The 22,298-nt window shown below is 47.9% G+C and overlaps 1 protein-coding gene and 1 long non-coding RNA gene across 2 annotated transcripts; one reads left to right on the top strand and one right to left on the bottom strand.

The window, feature by feature from the left end:
• Positions 1–182: 182 nt before the first annotated feature.
• On the bottom strand, positions 183–1,471 carry LOC143688831 (uncharacterized). The gene is made up of 3 exons (XR_013178337.1): positions 1,400–1,471; positions 739–1,039; positions 183–622 (listed from the first exon to the last, which is right to left on the bottom strand). It is a non-coding gene; the product is annotated as an uncharacterized LOC143688831 (long non-coding RNA).
• Positions 1,472–1,511: 40 nt separating this feature from the next.
• Positions 1,512–21,527, top strand: DDX27 (DEAD-box helicase 27). Its single transcript, XM_077167160.1, has 21 exons — positions 1,512–1,678; positions 4,509–4,655; positions 6,342–6,401; positions 6,693–6,846; positions 7,380–7,420; positions 7,536–7,622; positions 8,572–8,677; positions 12,799–12,972; positions 13,586–13,736; positions 15,372–15,471; positions 15,590–15,731; positions 16,524–16,677; positions 17,514–17,595; positions 17,711–17,888; positions 18,435–18,541; positions 18,763–18,865; positions 19,619–19,713; positions 19,807–19,930; positions 20,454–20,541; positions 21,126–21,191; positions 21,324–21,527. The coding sequence occupies exons 1-21, from the start codon at positions 1,520–1,522 to the stop codon at positions 21,340–21,342; spliced, it is 2,337 nt and encodes a 778-aa protein (XP_077023275.1). The 5' UTR covers positions 1,512–1,519; the 3' UTR covers positions 21,343–21,527.
• The last annotated feature ends 771 nt before the right edge of the window (positions 21,528–22,298 follow it).

Below are 22,298 nucleotides of genomic sequence, written 5' to 3'. Positions count from 1 at the left end.
CTGTTATGTTCAAAACTGTAATTAGATCATCTCCCTGGAGATGTGGTTTAATCAAGAGTGGTGGTTAAACTGGATTAGGTGGGGGCGTGTCTGGATTACACCAGTAATCCAGTAACGAACAATCTGAAAAGGAAATAAATATTCCATTTTCAATAACATCTAATAGAAAAGAATACCTAGGAATAAATTTAACAAAGAAGGTGAAAGACTTGTACAATGAAAACTACAAAACATTGCTATGAGAATGGAAAGAGATCCCGTGTTTACTATTGCTAAAATGTTAATACTGCCTAGATTGATCTACAAATACAGTGAGATCCCCATCCACATGGCAGCAGCCTGCAAGCAGTTAATTCAAGTGTTTAAGCAGGGCACCAAGGCAAGATGATGTGGGTTTTCGCCAGCGGGGAGGTTTTTGCAGATGCCCAAAGGGGAGAAACGGGTGTGGAGCCAGAGCAGTGACAGAAGGCGAATCAGATGGGGCCTCTGCTGGCCCTCGTCTGGAATAAGTGCTTTTCATCTTGGGATGAGTGGTTGTACTTCAGGGGGCCCGTGAGGCCTCTGTATGAAGAGGTTGTGATTGCGACTTTTTCAGGGGAGGGGATAGACTTTCGTTAGGGATCTGTAGGTAAATAAACATTGGTTTAGAGAAACACACCCAAGGAAGTGTTAGGAATTCTTCATTCATGAGGCTCTGTGCTGCCGCACCAATCACCATCGAAAAGCACCTGACCTTACCTTTGTGGTCCAGGCTGTTGAAGGCAGGAAGCGTTTCGAAGGAGGAGCAAAGAACTCTGAAGGAGGAGAGTAGGCAGTGGGGCCGTTTAGGGAAGAGCTGTCCAGAGGAAGTCATCACAAGCTGGGTTTAAGAGTAAGATTTCCACCAGCACAGGTGGGAGGAAGAGTTCTTGGAAAGCTCGGAGACTTCCCTTCCTAAGGACGCTGGAGCCACTGTCTGGGTCATAGTCCCGGCTCCGTGGCCTGGGGACCTCTCTGCGCCTCGGTCTCTTCATCTATCAAATGGCCACAGTGACGGTGTCTTCCGCCCAGAGTTGCCGTGAGGATTAAATTCGTTAACACACGTGAAAAGAAAGTGTTTAGATTAGTGCCTGGCACATAGTGTTACATAAGTGTTAGCTATTCTTATTTTTTGTTTAATTAAAATGTTTTTATTACAAAAATAAATGTGTGGAAAATTTTAAGAAAATAAAAATCATTTATAACTCTACCATCTACAATCAATGCTATCCCGTTAGTGTCTTTTCTTCCACAAATCTTTTTGTGTATAAAATATACAATACAGAGGGTTTATCCGGGCACCTCTTTAGATCCCCGCCTTGCCCCTCACTCTTTAGGTTTCCACGGCGTACACAGTACCAGGACAATGGAATTTGCTTACCGGGACAGAGCCCCGCCCCTCTGCGCGTCACGCGAAGCCCCGCCCCGGATGCCGCCTCCTAACCGAGCGGGGGGCGGGCGCAGCCGGGTCTTCCTCCGGACGCGGAAGTGTGCGTAGCGCATGCGCTGTAGCGACGAGGAGGTTGCGCTTCGAAGGCGGGCTCCCGGAAGTGGCCGCGGCGGCAACATGCTTGAGGAGCTGGGTCTGGTCGGGACCATAGGCGAGGATGAGGAGGTGGCCGTGGAGTCCGAGTCCGACTCGGAGGCCGAGGATGCGGAGGTACGGCGCGGCGGGGGCGGCGGGGCGGCTCCTCGTCGTCCGCCAGCGTCCCTAGGCCACGTGTTCCCGCCCCCCACGCTGCGGCGTCCCCGCGCCCGGCTGCATGCGCCTCGGGAAGGGTCTGGCTGGGACCCCAAGCTCTTCCTCAGTTGGTCGGTTGTAATCGAGAGCTAGAGAGAAAGGTAGACCTGGCCCCTGGGCTGGGGATCCGTGGCCAGTCATACATCCATTCGTTCATCAAATAAACTGTCTGTACTACCCTAGCGCCAGGCATTGGGAACACAGTGAACAAGATGCGCAAGGGTGCATCTCCTGACGCTCGTGCTGGGGTCGGGGGTTGCAGACAGTAAGCAGTAAGGCAGCCAAAAGACATCAGGTTCATGAAAAGGGCGCTTGCCCCTCACAGATGCCCAGATGTTCTCTCTCTGGACAGCCTTTTCTGTATACTTGACACCTCACTTAGATGACCCATGATTTCTGCAAATTCTCTTCCTCCAGAGCAAAACTCCTGGTCTCCCTTACCTTGACAGCTTCTCCTTCCTTCCTTCCAGTGTTCTGCAAGCTGGCTCCTGAATCTCTAAAGCATCTCTCCTTTCTCTGCCACAACACTTCCACACTAGTCCAGGGCACTGCCACCTTGTGCCCGGAAGCATGCAGTTCCAACATAATTGGTCTCCATATCTTCTCTCCTACCCCTTTCTTCTGCATTCTCCACTTAGCAGCCGGTGTGATCTTTTCATAATACAGTCACGGTAGAGCCATTCCTTGCTTAAAACCCTCTAATGTCAAAGCCTGTTATGGTTGTTCAGGGTCCTTCACGATCTGATTCTTTCCTCGCTCTTCAGTCTCATCTCCATCATCCACGCTGCAGAATCAGCTACTTCATTTCTCAGAAGCCTGCATGTTCTTTGGTCTTTTTCTGCCCTGAGCCTTTCCCTCCGCTTTGGAATATTCTTCTCTTTGTTTTGTCTAGAAGCTCTAGTCATCTATTTGACTTAAGTGTCATACTTAAGTCCCCCACTCCAAATGGCTAGGTCACCCAGGTTGTACCTCTACACAATGTTGAAGTTTCCTGCTTACTTATCTGTCTGTCAAGAAGCACTTTAGAATAGCGGGTTCCTAAGGAGTACCTAAGTCTCTGGGTTTGAATTTCACCATTTATTGAGTTGAGGATGTTGGCACGATGCCCACCTTGTCTGTGTCTTACTTTCCCCTCTCTAAAGTGGAAATAGCGGTACACCTTATAGGGTTATTATGAGACTTAGGTTACATATATGTGCATGTGGTATACATAATGTATACTTTAGTGATATTTGACTGAGGAGACTATAATCAGTCATTGTTCTCGAGAAATGATGACTGTTAATGAACCCACTCAGTTTGCAGCTTGAGACTGAGAGTGGGGATTTTGTCTGGATTCCTCTTTCATCCTCAGTGCCTGATAGAAGGCCCCATGGATATTAGGTCTCAAAACCTATTTCTTGAATGGAAAACTGTTATAAAAAAGGATCTGAGGATCTGAAGCAAAGATAATAGTGACAAAACCAGGCCCTCAGCTTTCTCACGTGCCTTCTTCCTCCACCCCCAGTTGCTTGCCCGCTCTCTTTCCCAGTTTATTCAGGTCTGAAACCAACTCAAACTGATACTCTCTGCCAGCCAAGGATGTTTTTCAAGCACTTTATCAAGTACAAAGTGCTATAAAATACTAGTAGTTAAACTAGGTACCCGAGAAATGGGGTCTGGTCATTAATAAGAATGAAATGCACAGAACAGAGTTCCTATGAGGTTTTTGATCCCGGGTCAGAGTAAGCTCTTCTGTCGGAATGGCACTTTCTAGTTCTCGGGTTTTTCGGACTTCCTGTCCTCCTGAAGTCCCAGTTTAGTCAGCCCTCTTTCCTTTTCAGTCTCCGTTTGTCTGGATTTTAAAGTTATCTTCCTGTTTTTGAATTCTAACTTCACTGAATTGTAGTCAGGGAACAGAGTCTGGTGAGATTGATTCTTTGAGATTTTATCAGAGACTTGCATAGAAGCTGACTCTGATAAGTTTTGGCGGCTGTTCCCCTGTGTCTTGGAAGAAAATGGGCTCTCTGCTTGGCAAGTGCAGCGTTCTCGCTGTCTGTTCATTGGAATGAAGCTTATAAATTATGTTCAGATCTTCTGAAGCATTCTCATTTGTTTTTCCATGTGATCTGTTAGCTGCTGAGGCAGGTAATTGTCTCACGTTGAGCCTCTGTTATTGTTAGATTTTCGTAGTGAATTTTTACCCTGATCCTCTAGTAACTCTTTTATCCTAACACTGCTTTTTTACTGTAAAGTGTACTGTGTGTACTACTGATCTAGCTGTACCAGCTATCTTTTGCTTAAAATTGCCTGGTGTCTCTTTATCTTTTCCATCTTTTTTACTTACAACAGTTTTAGGTGTATCTTGTATAAATAGCTAGATTTTGAAAAACTCCAGCCTGGTAACAGTTTTAGGTGTATCTTGTATAAATAGCTAGATTTTGAAAAACTCCAGCCTGGTAATCTATCATGAGTTTTATCCCTATCTATTTATTGTTATTCTTGATAACTATTTGGATTTATTTCTGCCATCTTTTTTGGGGTGCATTTTATTTATCCTGGATTTTAAAAAATTAATCCTTTTTTTTTTTTTGTCTTTTTAGGACTGTGTTTGTTCTTTTAATTATTTCACTCCCCCACTTCCCAATACTTTTGGAATGGAAAGTTCCATTTCTCCTCATTTGCAGGCATCCTCCTTGCCTTCCTCCTTCCCTAGTGTTTCATGTCAGCCCCATTTCTTGACAGCCGCCCTGTCTCTTCCTCCTCCCAGGGCCCCATCATTCTGGGCAGAAGACAGAAAGCCTTGCAGAAGAACCGCAGTGCTGATTTCAACCCCGACTTTGTTTTCACTGAGAAGGAGGGGCTGTACGATGGCACCTGGGCCATGGCCGACGTCTTGAGCCAGCTCAAGAAAAAGGTGAGGTTGGGCAGTGCTAGGCAGACCTGGAGCTGTTCAGGTTCAACAATGGGTTTCTCAGTCAAACCCTGACCTCAACCTTTTTCCGTTTGGAAATGAGTGATGCCTTTGGACAGGTGGGGAGAGATGGTCACAAATAATCCACAGCTGATTAAAACCAAGCTAAGAATGAAATGATACAAAATGGGTTTAATTGCAGACTTTAGCTATAAACACATTCATTGATCTTCAGATGACATTTGGAAGTACTGAAATGATCATATTTCTTTCATTAGATAGTGCCTATGACAGCTTTTCCTGGAGAAGGGGATGGTGAACTCACACTGTCTTTCAGTACATGTATATATATATTAAGACCTTTTCTTAATTTTATAGACATTAAAATGTGAAAAAAGAGGTATTAGAGGAAACTTGATTACTGTGGTCCAACATTTTAGGAACACCAAATATGACATAAATTGCTTGACTTGACAAACAAACATAGCTGTGTTAAATGGTCTCCGTTTTAGGTGTTCGATCCTCATTTGAAATAGTAAGAAAGCTTTATTAAATGCATTCATGACAAAGAACACTCTAGCAGCAGCCTGGGTAGGGGTGTCTAACAGCTAGACCCCCCTCTGCCTTGCCCCAGCGTTGTCATGCCCACCACTTCCCACCACCTCACCAGGTGACCTCAGGTGACATCACTGTGACTCTTGTAGCACAGCCCTAGCTGTCCACAGATGTCATCATCGTCACCTGCTTGTTTGCCGAGATCTGGGTATTTCTTTCCATCTTCTGAAAGGTACATCAAAGTTATTTTGCATTGCAAGTGCTTCAGAGTGAAATATTGCCTGCTCAGGGCAGTTTAATCCAGACTCTGGTGGCCCCTGTTTTGAAATAAGCCAACATTGCCTTTTCAGGGTCATTTTTTGGGGGGGGTGCTGGGGTACGGTGGGGTCTGTGTATATGGGCTGGGAATCGAACCCAGGTCTCCCGCGTGGTAGGTGAGTACCCGTGTACTTTGCACGGTCACCTTGAGAGGACATTTTGTGATTATTTTTTCCTTTTTAGTGGTTTTTTCAGAGCATAATAAAACTCCGAAATTAATTATGAACTGTTTGTTCCCCTGTTCAGGTTTTAATGAAAATCCATCCTAGATTCATTTAATAAATATATTTGCTGCCAGTTCCTGGTACCTGGGTCCCGTGTGACTCAGCACTGTCTTGGGGATCTCACTCCAGCAGGGCGGGAAATGGACAAGCCTGTAGGTCGTCGCGGTGGTGCTGAGTGCTGTGGCAGTTCAGGTGCTCTGAGCATCTGGGACCTGCCGTTTTCTTACCCTTTCTAAAATTTTAGCAGTGGTACCTGGTTTTGCTTGGATTTCAATTTGTTAATTTATAGGCGAATTTATGTTTGATCAGCAAGGGGAAGCGTTTTCCTAGTAGCATTCAGATATAGTATGGCATCTCTTGTAATTATGTGATGCTAAATAGTAAACACCTTCCAAAATGAGGACATTTTTTGCTCCGTCCTGGTAATTTAAACTTTTTTTCACAAGTAGACAATTTATTTAATAATTTTTTTCCCATGGACAATATAGAAATGAACGTTTCTATATTAGCACTTGAGACCTGATCTTCAGAGAAGCCTTGCTTTGTTCCTTTCCCACACATTTCTTTTCCAAGTTTTTATTTTTATTTGCAGAGGGCAGCTACGACATTAGATGAGAAGATTGAGAAAGTTCGAAAGAAGAGGAAAATGGAGGTGAGAAGAAAAGCAGCTACTTCTTTTTGTTGTTCAGCCCTGAGCTCGGCTCTTCACACCATCCAGTGGGGTTGGGGTGGTTAGGCTGGGGCTGGGGTGGGTTCAGGGGGTGCTGGGGTCCGGGTGGGGTTGGGACAGGGGCAGGACTAGGCCGGGAGGGCTTCCGACCTGCGGGTTTGCTGTGGGTGACCCCTGCGACTCCGCGCTGCACTCGGAGAAGGCAGGACAGCACACTGTCGCTCTTCCTAGACTCTGTGTAGTTGTCCTGGCTTGACTATTTTTTTTTTCCAGGATAAAGAAGCCAAGTCTGGGAAGTTGGAGGAGGAGAAAGAAGTGGAGGAGGGCTGCGACCCGGAACAGCAGGAAGGCCTGGGAGGGAAGGATGCAGAGGAAGAATCTGAGAGCAACTTCTCATCGGGCGAGGAGGATGTCCTCACCAAAGCAGGTGGGTGCTCCAGCGGGGGCCTCCGCAGCGGGGCACAGGGGTAGAAAGGCCCCCACGCTCTTCCACCCGGATCCTGTTCGGGGTGCCCTCCCTGCCATCTTGAGCCCCTTTCTTTTAGGTTCTCCTTTCTCTTAGGGTTTTGTTTGGATTGTTGTACTTTGCAGGCAGAGTGTAGTGTTGCTCGGTCTCCAGCCCCACACAGCTGCTGCACCCCTCTAGCTCTCAAAATGATCTTGGGTGAGGGTTTCCCCACATCCCAGCTTAGATGGGTCCAGACACTTAGCGGATGTTTGATAAACATTTCCTGCTAACGTGGCTGTGAGCCTGGTCTCTGGACCAGACTTGCTGGGTTTGCCTCCTGTTTGACCTGAGGCAGTTACTTTACCTCCTCCAGAGGGATGAAGCTAATGACAACAGTTCCTCCTCAGGTGGTTGTGAATTAATCTGTATAAAGCCCTGGGTCAGTGTCCAGCAGTGCGTTGTCACTGCTTATGAAGTGGGAGCCGTGATTGTCGTCATGTTTTTCTCCGTAGATACACTCAGAATAAAGGCACGGAGCAAGAAGAAAGGACAGGTGAGTGTGTGTGTGGTAAACAGTGTGTAACCCAAGAGGACTGTGAGTCACTTGGTTTTCTGGGACCCATCCTACTACCTTCTCACCCTCTGTCTTTTGTGTTTTTCTGGTGTAGGAAGCAGGAGGATTTTTTGAAGATGCATCTCAGTATGATGAAAAGCTCTCATTCCAGGACATGAACCTCTCTCGTCCTCTTTTGAAGGTAGCAGCTCCTTTTGGTAGGCGTGGGATTATTGTCATAGCCCCTTACGGGCTCCTGCTTCCTTCCTTGCCTCCTGAAACTCATTTTCCACACAGCTGCGGGAGAACCCTCCTAACCGCCTTACAGCCCCACCCTCTTCTCCAGACACTCCACTGTCTGTTCACTCGGGATGAAAGGCAGCATCCGAGGCCCTTCCCCTCTCCAGTGACACCTCCGCACACCCATTCTGCTTGGGCCACACTGTCCTCCCGTCCCTGTCTTCTTAGCCTTTGCACTTGCCCTGTCCTCTGCCTACCTGGTGTGCCCCCTCCCCTCCAGGCATTTACCCCTATTGCCGGAGGAGACCTTCCCTGGCAGCCCTCCTTTTTTTTTTTAATTAAAAAATAAATTACAGTAAAGAAACACAAACATTCCCAATGTGTGATCATTCCATTCTACATATATAATCAGTAATTCACAACAGCCCTCCTTTAATTGCCCTCATTCCCTTCTACCTCCCCCTCCCCTCTAATTGCTGAAGTTTTCTCTGTGGCATTTATTTCCCTATGACATGCATTGCCTCCCCCATTGTGTGTGTGTGTGTGTGTGTGTGTGTGTGTGTGTGTGTGTGTGTGTGTGTGTGTATTTGGAGTGTATGAGCCTGGAATTGAACCCCGGTCTCCCACATGGCAAGCGAGAATTCTAGCACAGAACTGCCCCTGCACTGCTGTATTTGTTTTTTGGTCTCTTTCTTTCTACCAGATTATGAAATTCATGAGGGCAGGGCTTTTACTTCCTTTCTTTACTGATACCCTCAGTGCCCGCAGCAGTGCCTGGTACCTGGTAGGCCCTCCGTCTGTGGTCCTGGCGTGAGTGCCCAGCAGAGATGGGTATAGTTACCGCTCGTTTGGAAGCCTGCACTCTTCATCCTGTGCCAAGCCTTGCCTGCCCTCCCTTCTTTTCCCTGCAGGCCATCACAGCCATGGGCTTCAAGCAGCCCACTCCCATCCAGAAGGCCTGTATACCTGTGGGTCTGTTGGGGAAGGATATCTGTGCCTGTGCAGCGACCGGGACAGGTAAAAGGCCAGGGACACGAGGGAGCAGAAGAAGGCTGCTGGGCTGAGTGAGCAGAATGCTGTGTCCATTCGTCAAAAGGCCGGTTTCCTAAATATGCTTTTTTTGTTTGTTTTTTTTTTTAACCATTTAAACCATTTACAAAAATTCAGATTGGGTTTTTTGTTTGTTTTTTTAAATTTATTTTATTTATTAAACATACCAATATACAAACACAAACATTCTTACCGTATGATCATTCCATTCTACATATATAATCAGTGATTCACAGTATCATCACATAGTTGTATATTCATCATCATGATCATTTCTTAGAACATTTGCATCAATTCAGAAAAAGAAATAAAAAGAAACAAAAAAATTCATACATACCATACCCCTTACCCCTTCCTTTCATTGATTACTAGCATTTTAATCTACTAAATTTATTTTAACATTTGTTCCCCCCATTATTTATTTTTAATCCACGTTTTACTCGTCTGTCCATACCATAGATAAAAGAAGCATGAGATGCAAGGTTTTCACAATCTCACAGTCACATTGCGAAAGCTATATCATTATACAGTCATCTTCAAGAAACATGGCTACTGGAACACAGCTCTGCAGTTTCAGGCACTTCCCTCCAGCTTCTCCAGTATACCCTAACTAAAAAGGTGATATCTATATACTGCTTAAGAATAACCTCCAGGATAACCTCTCCACTCTGGAATCTCTCAGCCATTGACACTTTGTCTCATTTCTCTCTTCCCCCTTTTGGTCGAGAAGGTTTTCTCAATCCCTTGATGCTGAGTCCCAGCTCATTCTAGGATTTCTGTCCCACATTGCCAGGAATGTCCACACCCCTGGGAGTCATGTCCCATGTAGACGGGGGAGGGCGGTGAGTTTTCTTGTCGTGTTGGCTGAGAGAGAGAGGCCACATCTGAGCCACAAAAGAGGTTCTCTTGAGAGTAATTCTTAGGCCTAATTTTAAGTAGGCTTAGCCTATCCTTTGTGGGGTTAAATTTTCATATGAACAAACCCCAAGATTGGGGGCTCAGCCTATTGTTTTGGTTGTTTCACTGCTTGTGAGAATATCAAGAATTCTCCACTTGGGGAAGTTGAATTTTCCCCCTTTCTCTCCATTCCCACAAGGGAATTTGCAAATACTTTTTTATTCACTGTTCAGATCACTCTGGGATTTATCAGGGCATCACTCTGGACAAACCTACAAAATCTCATGCCCTACTCAAGGTTCCATGTACTTATGGTGTTCACTTGAGCTGTCCACATAAGTTATATTAGGAAATGCACTAGTCAAAATACAAACTTTGTACCAAATATTTTTTGCTTTAACCTCACACATAAGTTAAAGTTTCAAAATATGAATTACCTTCTATTTTCACACCCTGCAGTATTGACATTCCTTTTTTCTTCCTCATGCAAAAGCAATTTTAAATTTGTACATTAAGTCACTGTCATTACAGATTGGGTTTTAATGGCTTTTGAAGATTTTGAAGGTGTCCCTTTTGTCTTTGTGGCAGCATTTTGGAGGACATAAGGTGTGTTTCTGCCCCCAGGCTGGTTGGGGTCCCTGCTGCTTAGACTGGTGGGACCTGGGGAGAAAAAGTGGACCTCTCTTCGGTGAGAGACCAGCAGGGCACCTAGCACAGCCTGGACTGCAGGGCCCAGTGGCGGGGGTGGGGGCCATGGGCAGCCAGAAGCTCCTTCTTTGCCCCAGCCCAAGGCCCCTGGCGTAGCCCCCTCCGGCCGCCTCAGGGAGGTGGGGAGAGAGACAGATTGGAGAGTCCAGTCCTGCCCTACGGAGCCGCAGCCGAAGGGCCAGGACAGTTAGGCCAGCTGGGACGCCCAATGGGCTGGGCGGGCGCTGGGCCTTAGCCCCGCCTCTGCGTGGGTGACGGACAGGAGGGGTGGGTGTGGCTGCCCTCAGCCCCGCCTCCCACACAGGTGACGGGCATCATGGCTGGGCGTGGCAGGACCCCCCTCGCCCCTCTTTGCATTTTTATGAAAGAGAAAGAATTGCCTCACCTCGCTGTCAGGCATTTTGGAGGCGGTTTGGTAATACATAGCTTAACTCAAGTGTTATTATCGTATTTAAAATAATTTATTCTAAAGAAAAAGCCAGATGTAAGTAGGGCGTTTCAGAGGTCGAGAAGGTCTGGCTTATGTCCCTGTTTTGAGGAAGTGACAAAAACAGCATTTTAGGGATTATGGTATTAGAGATTAATAATTTGGCTCTTTGATTTTTTAGAACTTCTGTTTTTTGATAGATAATAAATATACACCCCTCAGAAATGAGGTGTTTTAGGAAGGCTTAGGGTTCAACTTGCCCCATCTGCCCACTCTCCATCCACCCCTCTACTGCTGTTAATTTCTTCCTCCAGAGTTTTTTCAAATGCAAATGTAATTCATATACATTTCAGTTCAGATGCAAATAAACAGCAGTCTTCCTCTTTTTATACAAAAGGTAAGGGACTCTCTTGTGTTCTGCCGGGGACTTTTTTTACTTAACCAAGAAGTCTTGGGTTATTTTATTCTATCAGTACAGAGCCCAGCATCATAACGTAACTTTGTATGTATGTTGTAGCATACTTCATTTTTGTTAAATTTTATTGTGTTACTGGACTAAAGCTGTGGATTTTTTCGCCCTATGGGCTCAATAACCAATCCCCGACACCCCGGGGTCTCAGAGAGGGGGAGTTTATTACTAGGCGCGTAGTAGGAGAGCAGGTGGCCTAGTGGCCCAAAATCTCCCCAGACTGCAGTAATTCGGGGAGTTTTATTAGAGAAACGGTGGGCAGCTGTAGGATGATGAGCGCAGTGGCCCCGATGATGTCGTCAGAGGGGATCTGGTTATCAGTCACAGACTGCATGAAGAAAAGGGGCACGAGGTCTAGGAGACTTGGGGGTTAGAGGCGAAGCCCCTGCCCCTGTCGGGTGGGCTCACTGCGGTTAGATCTGGTCTCGGTCAGCCAGATCAGTTTGGTTTGGGGCGGGTCAGTTCTGGGTGGACCCGCCCCCTTCATTAGCAAACGTTCGGGGCTGTCTTCAGTGGTCACAGGGCTCTAGAGTGGAAAACTGGATGACTGGGTACAGATGAAGGTCAGTCCCAGGTTTTTACAGGCACGGGGCAGAAGATAAGGACTGTGCAACCGTTATCAGAGATCAGGGCGGTGGGTTACATTGAGATTTCAGGTATTTCCCTGTCTACTCCGATACGCCAGAAAGCAAAAAAGAATATTTATATAAAAATCATACCTGAAATCCTGATTGCTCGGTTACAATTACTTTTGGATACAGTATAATTCATACACAGTGAAGTCCTCGAATCTTGAGTGTACAGCTTGATGAATATTTACATTGGTATATACCCCTGCCATCATGAGCTCTGTTTTGAGTGTTTGCATATAACAAATTAATATTCTTAATGCAAAAATGGTGTAATTGTACAATTCTGAGGATAAAGGGTGTGTTTATTTTTATTTATTCCTAAGCTTTTTATTTTGAAATGAGTGCCCCAGTAAGTTGTAAAAATGAGTGCGAGTCCCTTGACCCCCAGTTTCCCCGGTGGTGACATACCACATAGCAGTGTCAGTGTCGGAACCAGGAAATTTGCGTAGCTGCAGTATTGTTTACTGGATGGCAGTGCTTGCTCTGTTTTGTAAAGGGTTTATTTTAAAAAAGTGGGTGGTACATGCTAGTTGGTCTGGGCTGGTAGCAGGTATCAAGGGGTGTGTGCGGGGGGTCATCCTTGCTTAATCCTTGTTTAAGCCTGTCTCTTTGACCACAGGCTCCTGCTCCTGTTGGGAGAGGCCCTTCTCGGGGGTCAGGGTCTGTAGAAGGCATGTTCATTGCTCCCTGGTGGGCTAATGGGAAACCACCTAAGTGCCCCCCCATAGGGTTCCTTTAATTACTCAGTAGAAATAGTCATGTGTTACTACATAACCATTTAAAATGATGTAAAAATATAAAGAGTCTATTTTTTTAAATAGGAAAATACGCTTAAGGTTTTTTTTAGAAAGGAAAGTTAAAAATCAGTGTATGGTGTCAGCACGTTAGAGATGATGTGAAAACCTAAACTTTGAAGGATGCATCTCAGTGCTTGCTTGCTGCCCCTCCCGTGCAGGTAAAACCGCTGCGTTTGCCCTGCCTGTGCTGGAGCGTCTCATCTACAAGCCGCGCCAGGCCCCGGTCACCCGCGTGCTGGTGCTGGTCCCCACCCGGGAACTGGGCATCCAGGTACACGCCGTTACCAAGCAGCTCGCCCAGTTCTGCAGCATCACCACCTGCCTGGCTGTGGGTGAGTTTCCCCCGAGGGCGGCCAGGAAGGGATCCTACTGACCGGATGAATCCATGCGGAAACTGGGATGACCTGTCGTAGTAGATGATGGGGACAGGGGGGTCAGCTAACATTGAAAAATGAAACTTCAAAATTAGTGAAATGTTGATTTTGTTTTGTTTTGTTTCCTAGAATGCAAACCAAACTTAGGTTCTGATCCTTAGAGTATGAATAAGGAATCAAGTATTGATTTGGGGGGGCATAATTTTTCTAATGAAGTCATTTGATAAGTGTGATGTGACCTCCTTCTTTTATCTTTATGCCATTGGAAGCTGAAGGTGATTTTTGTGCCCGTGCACAAGTGCATCATCAGTTTTCACAGCTGCCTTTGTCAGTCCCCAGTGAGTCTCTTCTGAAGTCCTTTTGTGTCATCTTTTCTGATTTTCGGACTCAGCCCAGTTGTCGTGAGATAGTCCGTCTCTCCCAGTATGTTGTAAAGTCGCAGGACCAGAGACTTGTCCAGCTTGGTCTCCGCTGTTGCCGCAGCACCTGGCACAAGGCCTGGTGGGCAGCAGGTGCTCAGCACACCTGGTAAATGGCTGCCATGGGCGCCCATGGGCGCTTCTCCTTGCAGGCGGCCTTGACGTGAAGTCTCAGGAAGCAGCTCTGCGGGCCGCCCCTGACATCCTCATCGCCACCCCGGGCCGGCTCATCGACCACCTACACAACTGCCCCTCCTTCCACCTGGGCAGCATCGAGGTGCTCGTCCTGGACGAGGCTGACAGGTAGCTTTGAATGCTAGGCCCTGGGGCCCTGGGGCCCCGGCGTCCCAGAGACCACACCCTGGACCTTAGCTGTGGCTGATTGGCAAGAGGAGAGAGCAGAGTTTTGTTTTTCCATTTTTAGAGTTTTATTCACAGATCGTATAGTCCAACCTAAGTGAAAACATCAGTGGTTCCCCATATAATCACATAGCTATGCCACAGTCTATATGAGCACATTTCCTTTTCTTCTCCAGAGAATCGCATACCCCTCCCCTATTTCCCCCACTTACTGGCATTTAACTTTGGCATAATGCCTTTGTTAGTCAGTGGAAACGTATTACAGTGTTACTGTTAACTGTGGAACTAGTTTGCATTGATTGTATTTCCAGCCCCCACCATCCCGTTTTCAGTATCTCACAGTGTTGACACTCATTTGTTCTCCCTTATGCAGAAACATTCTTATATTTGTAGAATCACTCACCAGCACTGTCCATTCTAGGCATCACCAGGTTCTACAGTCCCAGTCTTTCTCCTCTGTCTTTAGATACTCAAAATTAAACCAAAACTGATATAAACAAAAAACAATGAACTCAAGAATTCTTTTAACACAGTTCTCTGCCGTATTTTTTCGTGGGATATATTTAAGGACAAAAATAAATCTTGAACTTTACTTAGAAGGTTTATTGTTGGTAGAAATGTTGGCATGGTAATTCTGAATTTATTTTGTGAGTTTAAGCATAAATATTTAATAATGTTGGGAACCGGGCTTCTGCCAGGGGGAGAAGGTGGCACAGCCGTGGGACAGGGCAGGTGAGAGAGAAAGCCGAGGTGCTGGTGCTGAGTGGGAAGTGTTGCTGTGATCTGATTTGAGGCGCACCGCGGGTCCGTTTGTGGGTATGGGTGCGTTTCAGCTCCAGCCCTGCCCCTTGAGAGCTGCGAAGGGCCTTCAAAGCAGTAATTCCTCAGTGTCATGAAGCCCCTAACACCACATCCCAGCTTCTGAATACTCCTTTCCGTTGAAGGGGACCAGAGCTGAGGCCGGGTTTGTGACGGGAGAAAGTCAAGTGCAGGCTGGAATATGTGGTTATGCTCCAAGCCAAGGGGCTCATGTCACAGGACCCAGGAACGTATCACAGCAGCTGGGGCAGGCGTGGCTCCCTTGGATGCCGGGGTGGGAGTGGAGTTGTGCTAGCAAGGAGGGAGAAGGGCCGCCCCACCCACTGCCGATTAGCGGGCGGAGGAGAAGGTCGAGGGTCACAGCAGAGGAAGCGGCAGCAGCCTCTTCGGGGGCAAGCCGTGGTGGCATCGCCAGCAGGGCTGGGTGGCCTGGTGCGATCAGGCAGACCAGATGTGAATGTTGGTGAACACGAAGCACACTGCGGCCGGGAGGACTGGGATGCTTACAGATGGCGGCGGCTCTGGGGCGTTTCGGGTTGAGCAGGGGCCCTGCGGGGAGGGGCCGCCAGGTCAGGAGGAAGGAAAGAGCACATGCAACGAGGGGGCGCTTGGTGCACTTTGGTGGCAGGGGCAAAGGTTGATTATGTTACGCCCACAGCCCAGCCAGTGGCGACGGCCCGAGCAGGGCCTGCCTGACCGCTGTCCCCAGCCGCGGCCGAGGGGAGCCCGGCCCACTGTGCTCTTCTCTCCCCTGGCCAGGATGCTGGACGAGTACTTTGAAGAGCAGATGAAGGAGATCATCCGCATGTGTTCCCGCCACCGCCAGACCATGCTCTTCTCTGCCACCATGACGGAGGAGGTGGGCCTGGGGCTTGGCCGAGGGGGGCAGGGGCCCTGAGGGTGGGGGCAGGGGCCAGCCCCAAGTGCCCCCACCCCATTGTGCGGGGAGGTAAGCATACTGGCTCTGTGCCTGGCAGGTGAAGGACTTGGCCTCCGTCTCCTTGAAGAGCCCCGTGCGGATATTTGTGAACAGTAACACGGACGTGGCGCCCTTCCTGCGACAGGAGTTCATCCGCATCCGGCCCAATCGCGAGGGGGACCGGGAAGCCATCGTGGCTGGTGAGGCCCCTGGATGGGCTCAGGGCGGGTGGGGTGCCCAGTGCCAGGGCCAGGGTGACTGTACTGACTCGGCTTTTGTCCGGTGCCTTCTCCACCCCAGCCCCGGCGGCACCACTATTCTTCCCTCTGCATCTCCCCTTGTTGTGCCTCCCTCTTACCACCTCCCTCCCTCCCACCCTTCAGTGACTTTTATGTCCTGTTGAACACCCAGCCACGAGTGGACCTTCCATCCAGGCCAGGAGCACCTGTGGCCCAGATCACACAGTAACTCCTAATTGGCCTTGTCCATTCTCTGCACCGCAGATGATATAGAACCATCGTTTCCAAACAGACGTGTGCTCCTGTTGCTTCCCTGTTTAAAACCCTCCTGACTGCCCGTTGCTCTTAGATGAAAGTCCAGACTACCCACTGCCTCTGGGACACCAGCCCCAGCTGCCTCTGCAGCCCTGGAGGCTCTGCTCGCGCTCTGAGCCCACTCACCTTCTTTGTCTTTCTCAGCACCCAGCAAGCGGGTGCCTGCTGCAGAGCCTTTACATCTGCTATTTCCTCTTCCTGGAACCTTCACCCCTGTCTTGTGGGTGGCTTGCCCTTGTCATTCAGGTGTCAGTCCAGTGTCCCCTCGTCAGAGAGGTCGACCCTCACGTCTCCTCCTGTCCTCCCTTCACTCACCCGCACAGTGGTTATCAGCCTGAGAGCTGGCCTCTCTGCCTCTGCCCGTGGGCAGGCACAGCGCTGCCCTTGAGGAGGGGGTGTGTTTGGGGCAGCTGCCGCTCACTGTGCCCTCCCTGCCAGCTCTCCTGACGAGGACCTTCCCTGACCACGTGATGCTCTTCACCCAGACCAAGAAGCAGGCCCACCGCCTGCACATCCTCCTGGGGCTCTTGGGGCTGCAGGTGGGCGAGCTGCACGGCAACCTGTCCCAGACGCAGCGGCTGGAGGCCCTCCGGTGAGTGGGTGGCAGGGCTGGGGCACCCACCCACACCCCTTGGAGGTTCAGGGGCCCCTCCTCCTCTGATAGAGTTAGAAGTGTGACCAGAGGCTGATGCTGGAGCAGTCGCAGGGGACACAGATGCCCCAGTTCCCCACTTTAAAGTCTGCTCTCACCACTGGGAGGGTCTAATATGCATCCACAGCTCTGAGTTGATAGCGTGTGGAGACTAATACGCATGCCCCAGGACTTGAGTGGGGCCACGGCAGGGAATTCCGGCCTGGAAAGACACAACATGTGGCCTGTTCTCTAGAGCTTTTCCAGAGCAGTGGATGTAGACTCTAAAGGGCTTAGAGTCAAAGCCAGTAGCCCTTTCTCGAGCACTTACTTTGCCAGGCCCTGTGATTTCTTGGGTAATTCTCACAGAGTGGAGGAAACCCACTGGGAATGGCACATGGGAACCCCTTAGACTCTCCCCTGTCCCATTCTCTCCAATCAACATCAGGATGCTGAAAGCTGTGTTTTAAATGAAAGGCTGTTGAGAACGCTGAGACGTTCCATGTGCTCCTTCCCATAGCCTAGGCCAGCAGTGCCCAGACTTCGATACGTGTGAGAACGGCTGCCTACGGTTGCATACACAGTTCGTTTGCTTTGCTTTATGGGCTGTTTAAGCGCAAGCATACATGGTGGCTGGGCTGACATCTCGGGTCCGTCCCACCTGATGGTCTGTGCTCTGCTGCTGGACTCTGTACGGTCTTGTGGCAACTTTGTTCTGGGCCCCGTTGGCTTGGGCCCCCTGCACAGCACCCTGGGCTCGGGCATCTGGACGATCCTCTGCCTGTAACTGTTTGTAGGCGTTTTAAGGACGAACAGATTGACATCCTAGTGGCCACGGATGTGGCAGCCCGTGGACTTGACATCGAGGGGGTCAAAACGGTGAGCAAGCCCTGTCTATCTCTTGAGGCTTCCGGGTGAGACTTTTGCCGCCTTGTTCCCACACCCCTGCCTGTCCTGCTCCCCGTGAGACTGATGCTGTGATCGGAACCTGCAGGTGATCAACTTCACGATGCCCAACACCGTCAAGCATTATGTCCACCGCGTGGGGCGGACAGCCCGTGCGGGCAGGTCTGGGCGCTCGGTCTCTCTGGTGGGGGAGGAAGAGCGGAAGATGCTGAAGGAGATTGTCAAGTCTGCCAAGGCCCCCGTGAAGGCCCGGATCCTTCCCCAAGGTGAGCAGCCACCCCTGAGTGCAGCGGCTGGGTGGGCAGGCCAGGGCCTTCGATCCTTGGATTTGCTCTTTTGTGTTTGATTATTTCACTCAATGTGAGGTCTTCAGGGTCCATCCATGTTGTTGCACATGTCAGGACTTCCTTCCCTTTCAGGGCTGATGGACAGCATTCCATCACGTGTGTATATGGACAGAAGGCCTTGGAGCTGAGCTCTGGGTGATAAGACTGAGGTGGTCATGAGAATTCTGGGGTCCGCAGTGTGTCAGGCAAAGAGGGCAAAGACCCTCAGGTGGGAATAAGCTCGGTGTGTAAGAGAAAGGGAGGCCTCAAAGCGTGGGGAGCTAGGTCGGGGTGTCAGGGGCCATCTTGGGGAGTTTGGAATTTATTCCAAGAGCAACAGGAAATTTTTAGGGGGTGTTAAGCAAAGAAATCAATGCAAAGAGAACAATTTCCTATGTAAATATGTAATAAGTGCATTATCTTTTTTATTGTCGCTTTATGGTATTCTCCCTTGTTTTTAAGTCTTTTCTGTTATCTTTCCTTGAGATGTCATCCTCAGATTCCGGGACAAGATTGAGAAAATGGAGAAAGATGTGTATGCAGTATTGCAGCTGGAGGCTGAGGAAAAAGAACTGCAGCAGTCAGAAGCCCAGGTGAAGCTGTGAGGAGAGGTCTCTCAGGCTGCGTCAGGGAGCAGTGGGTCAGCCCCTGCCCGTTCTGTCCTTCTGTAGCTTTTTATGTGGCAAACCTGTCTCCAGAGCTCCAAGCCTTGGCAGACAGTGGCTCCCTGCAGTTGCCGTAGTGTGTGCTGTCAGAGGTCAGTGTCGTCGTAGCAGGCAGCGGGCCTTCTAGCCTCCGTTTGCTGCCCCCACAGATCAGCACAGCCAAGCGGCTCCTGGAGAAGGGGAAGGAGGCACCAAACCAAGAGCCTGAAAGGAGCTGGTTCCAGACCAAAGAGGAGAGGAAGAAGGAGAAAAGTGAGTTCGGAGATGTTTAATATATAACTTCACCCCCCTTTTAATACACAAACCAGTTCACATTGGTCTACACCGTGCTTTTTTCACTGAGCTTCCTAGCTTGGAGATCATTCCGTCAGCGCATGCATAGCCATCTTTTGTGCCATTGGCTGCGTGGTTCTCCGTCACAGGGGTGGACCATTATTTACGTAACTAGTCTCCTGGTTAGAGACAGTTGAGGTTGTTTCCAGTTTTTTGCTGGCATAAACAGTGATGTAGTGAATAATCTTATGAATTGCCCCTTCCCAATTAAGTGAGTATATTGGCTTGCACACTTGCTAATCAAAAGGTATGTGCATTTGTAAATTTTATTAGGTATTGTGAAATTGCCCTCCATAAAGGTACTAGCAAGTTAAGAAATATTGTCTTTATTTGATGGGACAAGAAAGGACAGGGTATGTAAAGTTTCTGTGTTAACAATGAGTTTTAATTGCATTGGTGGGGAGGTGTAGGACAACAGAAGTGAATTAAACCCTCGTCTTTCATAATGGGAGGTTGATAATGAATGTCCCAGGTGGACTTTTTGAGAAGAATTTTTAGGAAGCGTGCTGTTTATTACTTAGTGAGGTAGGGGTAACTACCAGAGGAAGAAGTGATTGCATCTTTCATCGTGAGCTTTTATCTACTAATTTAAAACTATGTACAGTTGTTACTGTAAGTTTTAAGAAAGATATACAGCAATCCCTAAAGTCTTATGCTCTCTGCTCATCCCAGTTGCCAAGGCTCTGCAGGAGTTTGATTTGGCCTTAAGGGGAAAGAAGAAGAGGAAGAAGTTTATGAAGGATGCCAAGAAGAAGGAGGAGATGACCGTCAGCAGCCTCCCCTTGGGAGTTTGGCTTCACCCGGTGGGGTGGGTCAGGGCTGCCTGGCCTGGTGCACACTCACACCTCTCTGTTCTCCAGGCGGAGGAAAGGTCCCAGTTCGAAATTCTCAAGGCACAGATGTTTGCCGAACGGCTGGCCAAGAGGAATCGCAGGGCTAAGCGGGCCCGAGCAATGCCTGAGGAGGAGCCAGCGAGGGGCCCTGGTAAGGCAGATGGGGAACTTGTAGGAGCCTGTGAGAAGGTCTTCCCTGAAACTTGTGCTTGGGGTATGGAGAGGATTTGAAAGATGATGAACATGGCCCACATTTTTTGAGGAATGAGTATACACCAGTGTGTATTGCTGTCTTTTTGTTGACTCCAAATGGTGGAGTGACCCCCTGGTTCATGGGGAAAACTAGGCCTTTTGACTCCAGTGCCTAAGTGTCCTTTAACGCTGCTCCATGGAGGACCTGGGCAAGGCAGAAGAAAGAAGATAGTTGTCAGCCCATTTCAGATTTAAGAGGTTCATTTCACTTTTGGACACTTGGAGTCATCCTTTGAAGGACTTTTTTCACACCGGTACTTCTGATTCTCAGCTCTTTTCTACTGGGATATTGTCTTACCTTTATATCAATAAATCATCAGGCCAGACCATCCACTAAGCTAGAAACCATTACCCTGAACTTAAGGAGATTTAGGAGCTTGGGCCAAAGAAGAACGTATCTAATCCATTCTCTTTCTGTATAGCCAAGAAGCAAAAGCAGATGAAGAAATCTGTATTTGATGAGGAACTTACCAACACTAGCAAGAAGGCCCTGAAACAGTATCGAGCTGGGTAGGGTTTTAAGTCATCATACCCTTTGGTATTTTGATGAAAAGTATGAATGTTCTCCCTCCTTTTCTACCCCCAATTTTCATACACATAGAGCTTTATAATACATAATTTCAAGGGCTCCTATCTCCCTTCTCCCTCCAAATCCACCAGTGGATCCCAAGGTAAGATAGGTTCAGAACTAGAGCTTTCCTTTAGGGGAGTGATAATTACTCTCATATCTCAGGTCAGTCCCATAGGATCCCAACATAAAGAATTCTGGCTTACTTTTGGTAATTTGTTATCTATACTCCCTATCCCTTGGTCCAGGGTTGGAGTAGGGAGGAACTAAGCTTCCCAAGTAGTTTTATTATATATAAGAGAATAAGGGCAGGCCTTTTTTAACCTTGTTTTAAAGCTGAGCCCTGACTTCTGCATACCCAGGTGGAAACATACTCAGGCTTAGAACTCCAGCTCCTAAAAATTATGCATCCCTGTAATGTACTGCTGCTTCGTGTGGAAGTTGGGCTGTGGTGGGGGTCAGACATCAGACATCATCCGTTTGTCCAGTAGCTTGCCCATTTCAGCATCTCATCTGTCACCCGCAGCCCCTCCTTTGAAGAAAGGAAAAAGTTGGGCCAGAGACGAGGAGGAAACTTTAAATCTAAATCCAGGTAATGTTTGCAGTTGTGGAGTGTCAGCAGTTATGACTATTTGGGATTGGAGAAGAAACCTTTCATGGATATGGAGCTTCTCCTTTTTCTGATCTTGGGGATTAGTTTTAATTCTGTTGATTTTCTTAATAGGTATAAGAGGAGGAAGTAGCCACGGAGACCTGAAAAAGTTTGTGGGGCAGCCCTTAAATCCCTTTCCTGTGGGAAGTGATCGTGGCTTCGTGTCTTTTTTCCCTTTGTAAAAAGTTGCTTAAAAACTCAAAGAAGATAGGAATGTTTTTGTTTGTTTGGTGTTAATTTTGGTATTTAAAAAAATAAAATAATTATTAAAAAAAACTTAAAGAAGTCTGCATCATTTGTATATTTAAAAAAATAGTTGGGAGGTGGTTTGTTGTAGGTATTTCCTAAGCATCCCCATTGATCCTCCAAGGTTCCCTTTCTACTGATTAGTTTTCGTAATTAAGAATAAACCAAGGAATAAAAGGAACACAAACAAAAAGAATAAACCAAATTGAAGAGTATTTTGGGGGAAGAGATGGCATTTCTATATCTCTTCACCCTGCGGCAAACTCTGTCTCCATCTTCTAGCTTGCCCTACCACATACATGTGGAATGTATAAACTGTCTTATTTAATTCACTTTACTTCTGTGAGGTAGGTAGTTTTTTTTTTCTTCTTTACATGGGCAGGCACTGGGAACCAAACCCAGTTTCCGGCATGGCAGGCGAGAGAGAACTCTGCCACTGAACCACCGATGCCCACCTGAGGTAGGTACTGTTTTTATCCCCATTTTGTAGACAAACAGGCTTGGAAAGAATTTGACTTTCCAAGGTTGCACTACTGGGAATGCAAGATTCTACCTGAAGCCATACCCTGAACTCTTACCTTTGTTATAGAACATGATAATTGGAGCAATAGACACTCCAAGGGGGAGCCCTGTCACCATAAATTCAAACAAAACAGCTTACACCCTGCAAAAATGGTGGCTCTTGTTCTTGTGTGCATCACAGATACCTTTGAGAATTATATGAAAGCTATGGGACAACTCCTTGGAAAATCCTGCTTGTCATTTCAGGGGTTTATAGATACCCCCTTCCCCAACTTAAAA

Source organism: Tamandua tetradactyla, chromosome 1, assembly GCF_023851605.1.
Source record: "Tamandua tetradactyla isolate mTamTet1 chromosome 1, mTamTet1.pri, whole genome shotgun sequence".
NCBI classification, from domain to species: domain Eukaryota; kingdom Metazoa; phylum Chordata; class Mammalia; order Pilosa; family Myrmecophagidae; genus Tamandua; species Tamandua tetradactyla.
The sequence above is the reverse complement of the archived record's forward strand: the minus strand, read 5'-3'. Positions and strand labels throughout refer to the sequence as shown.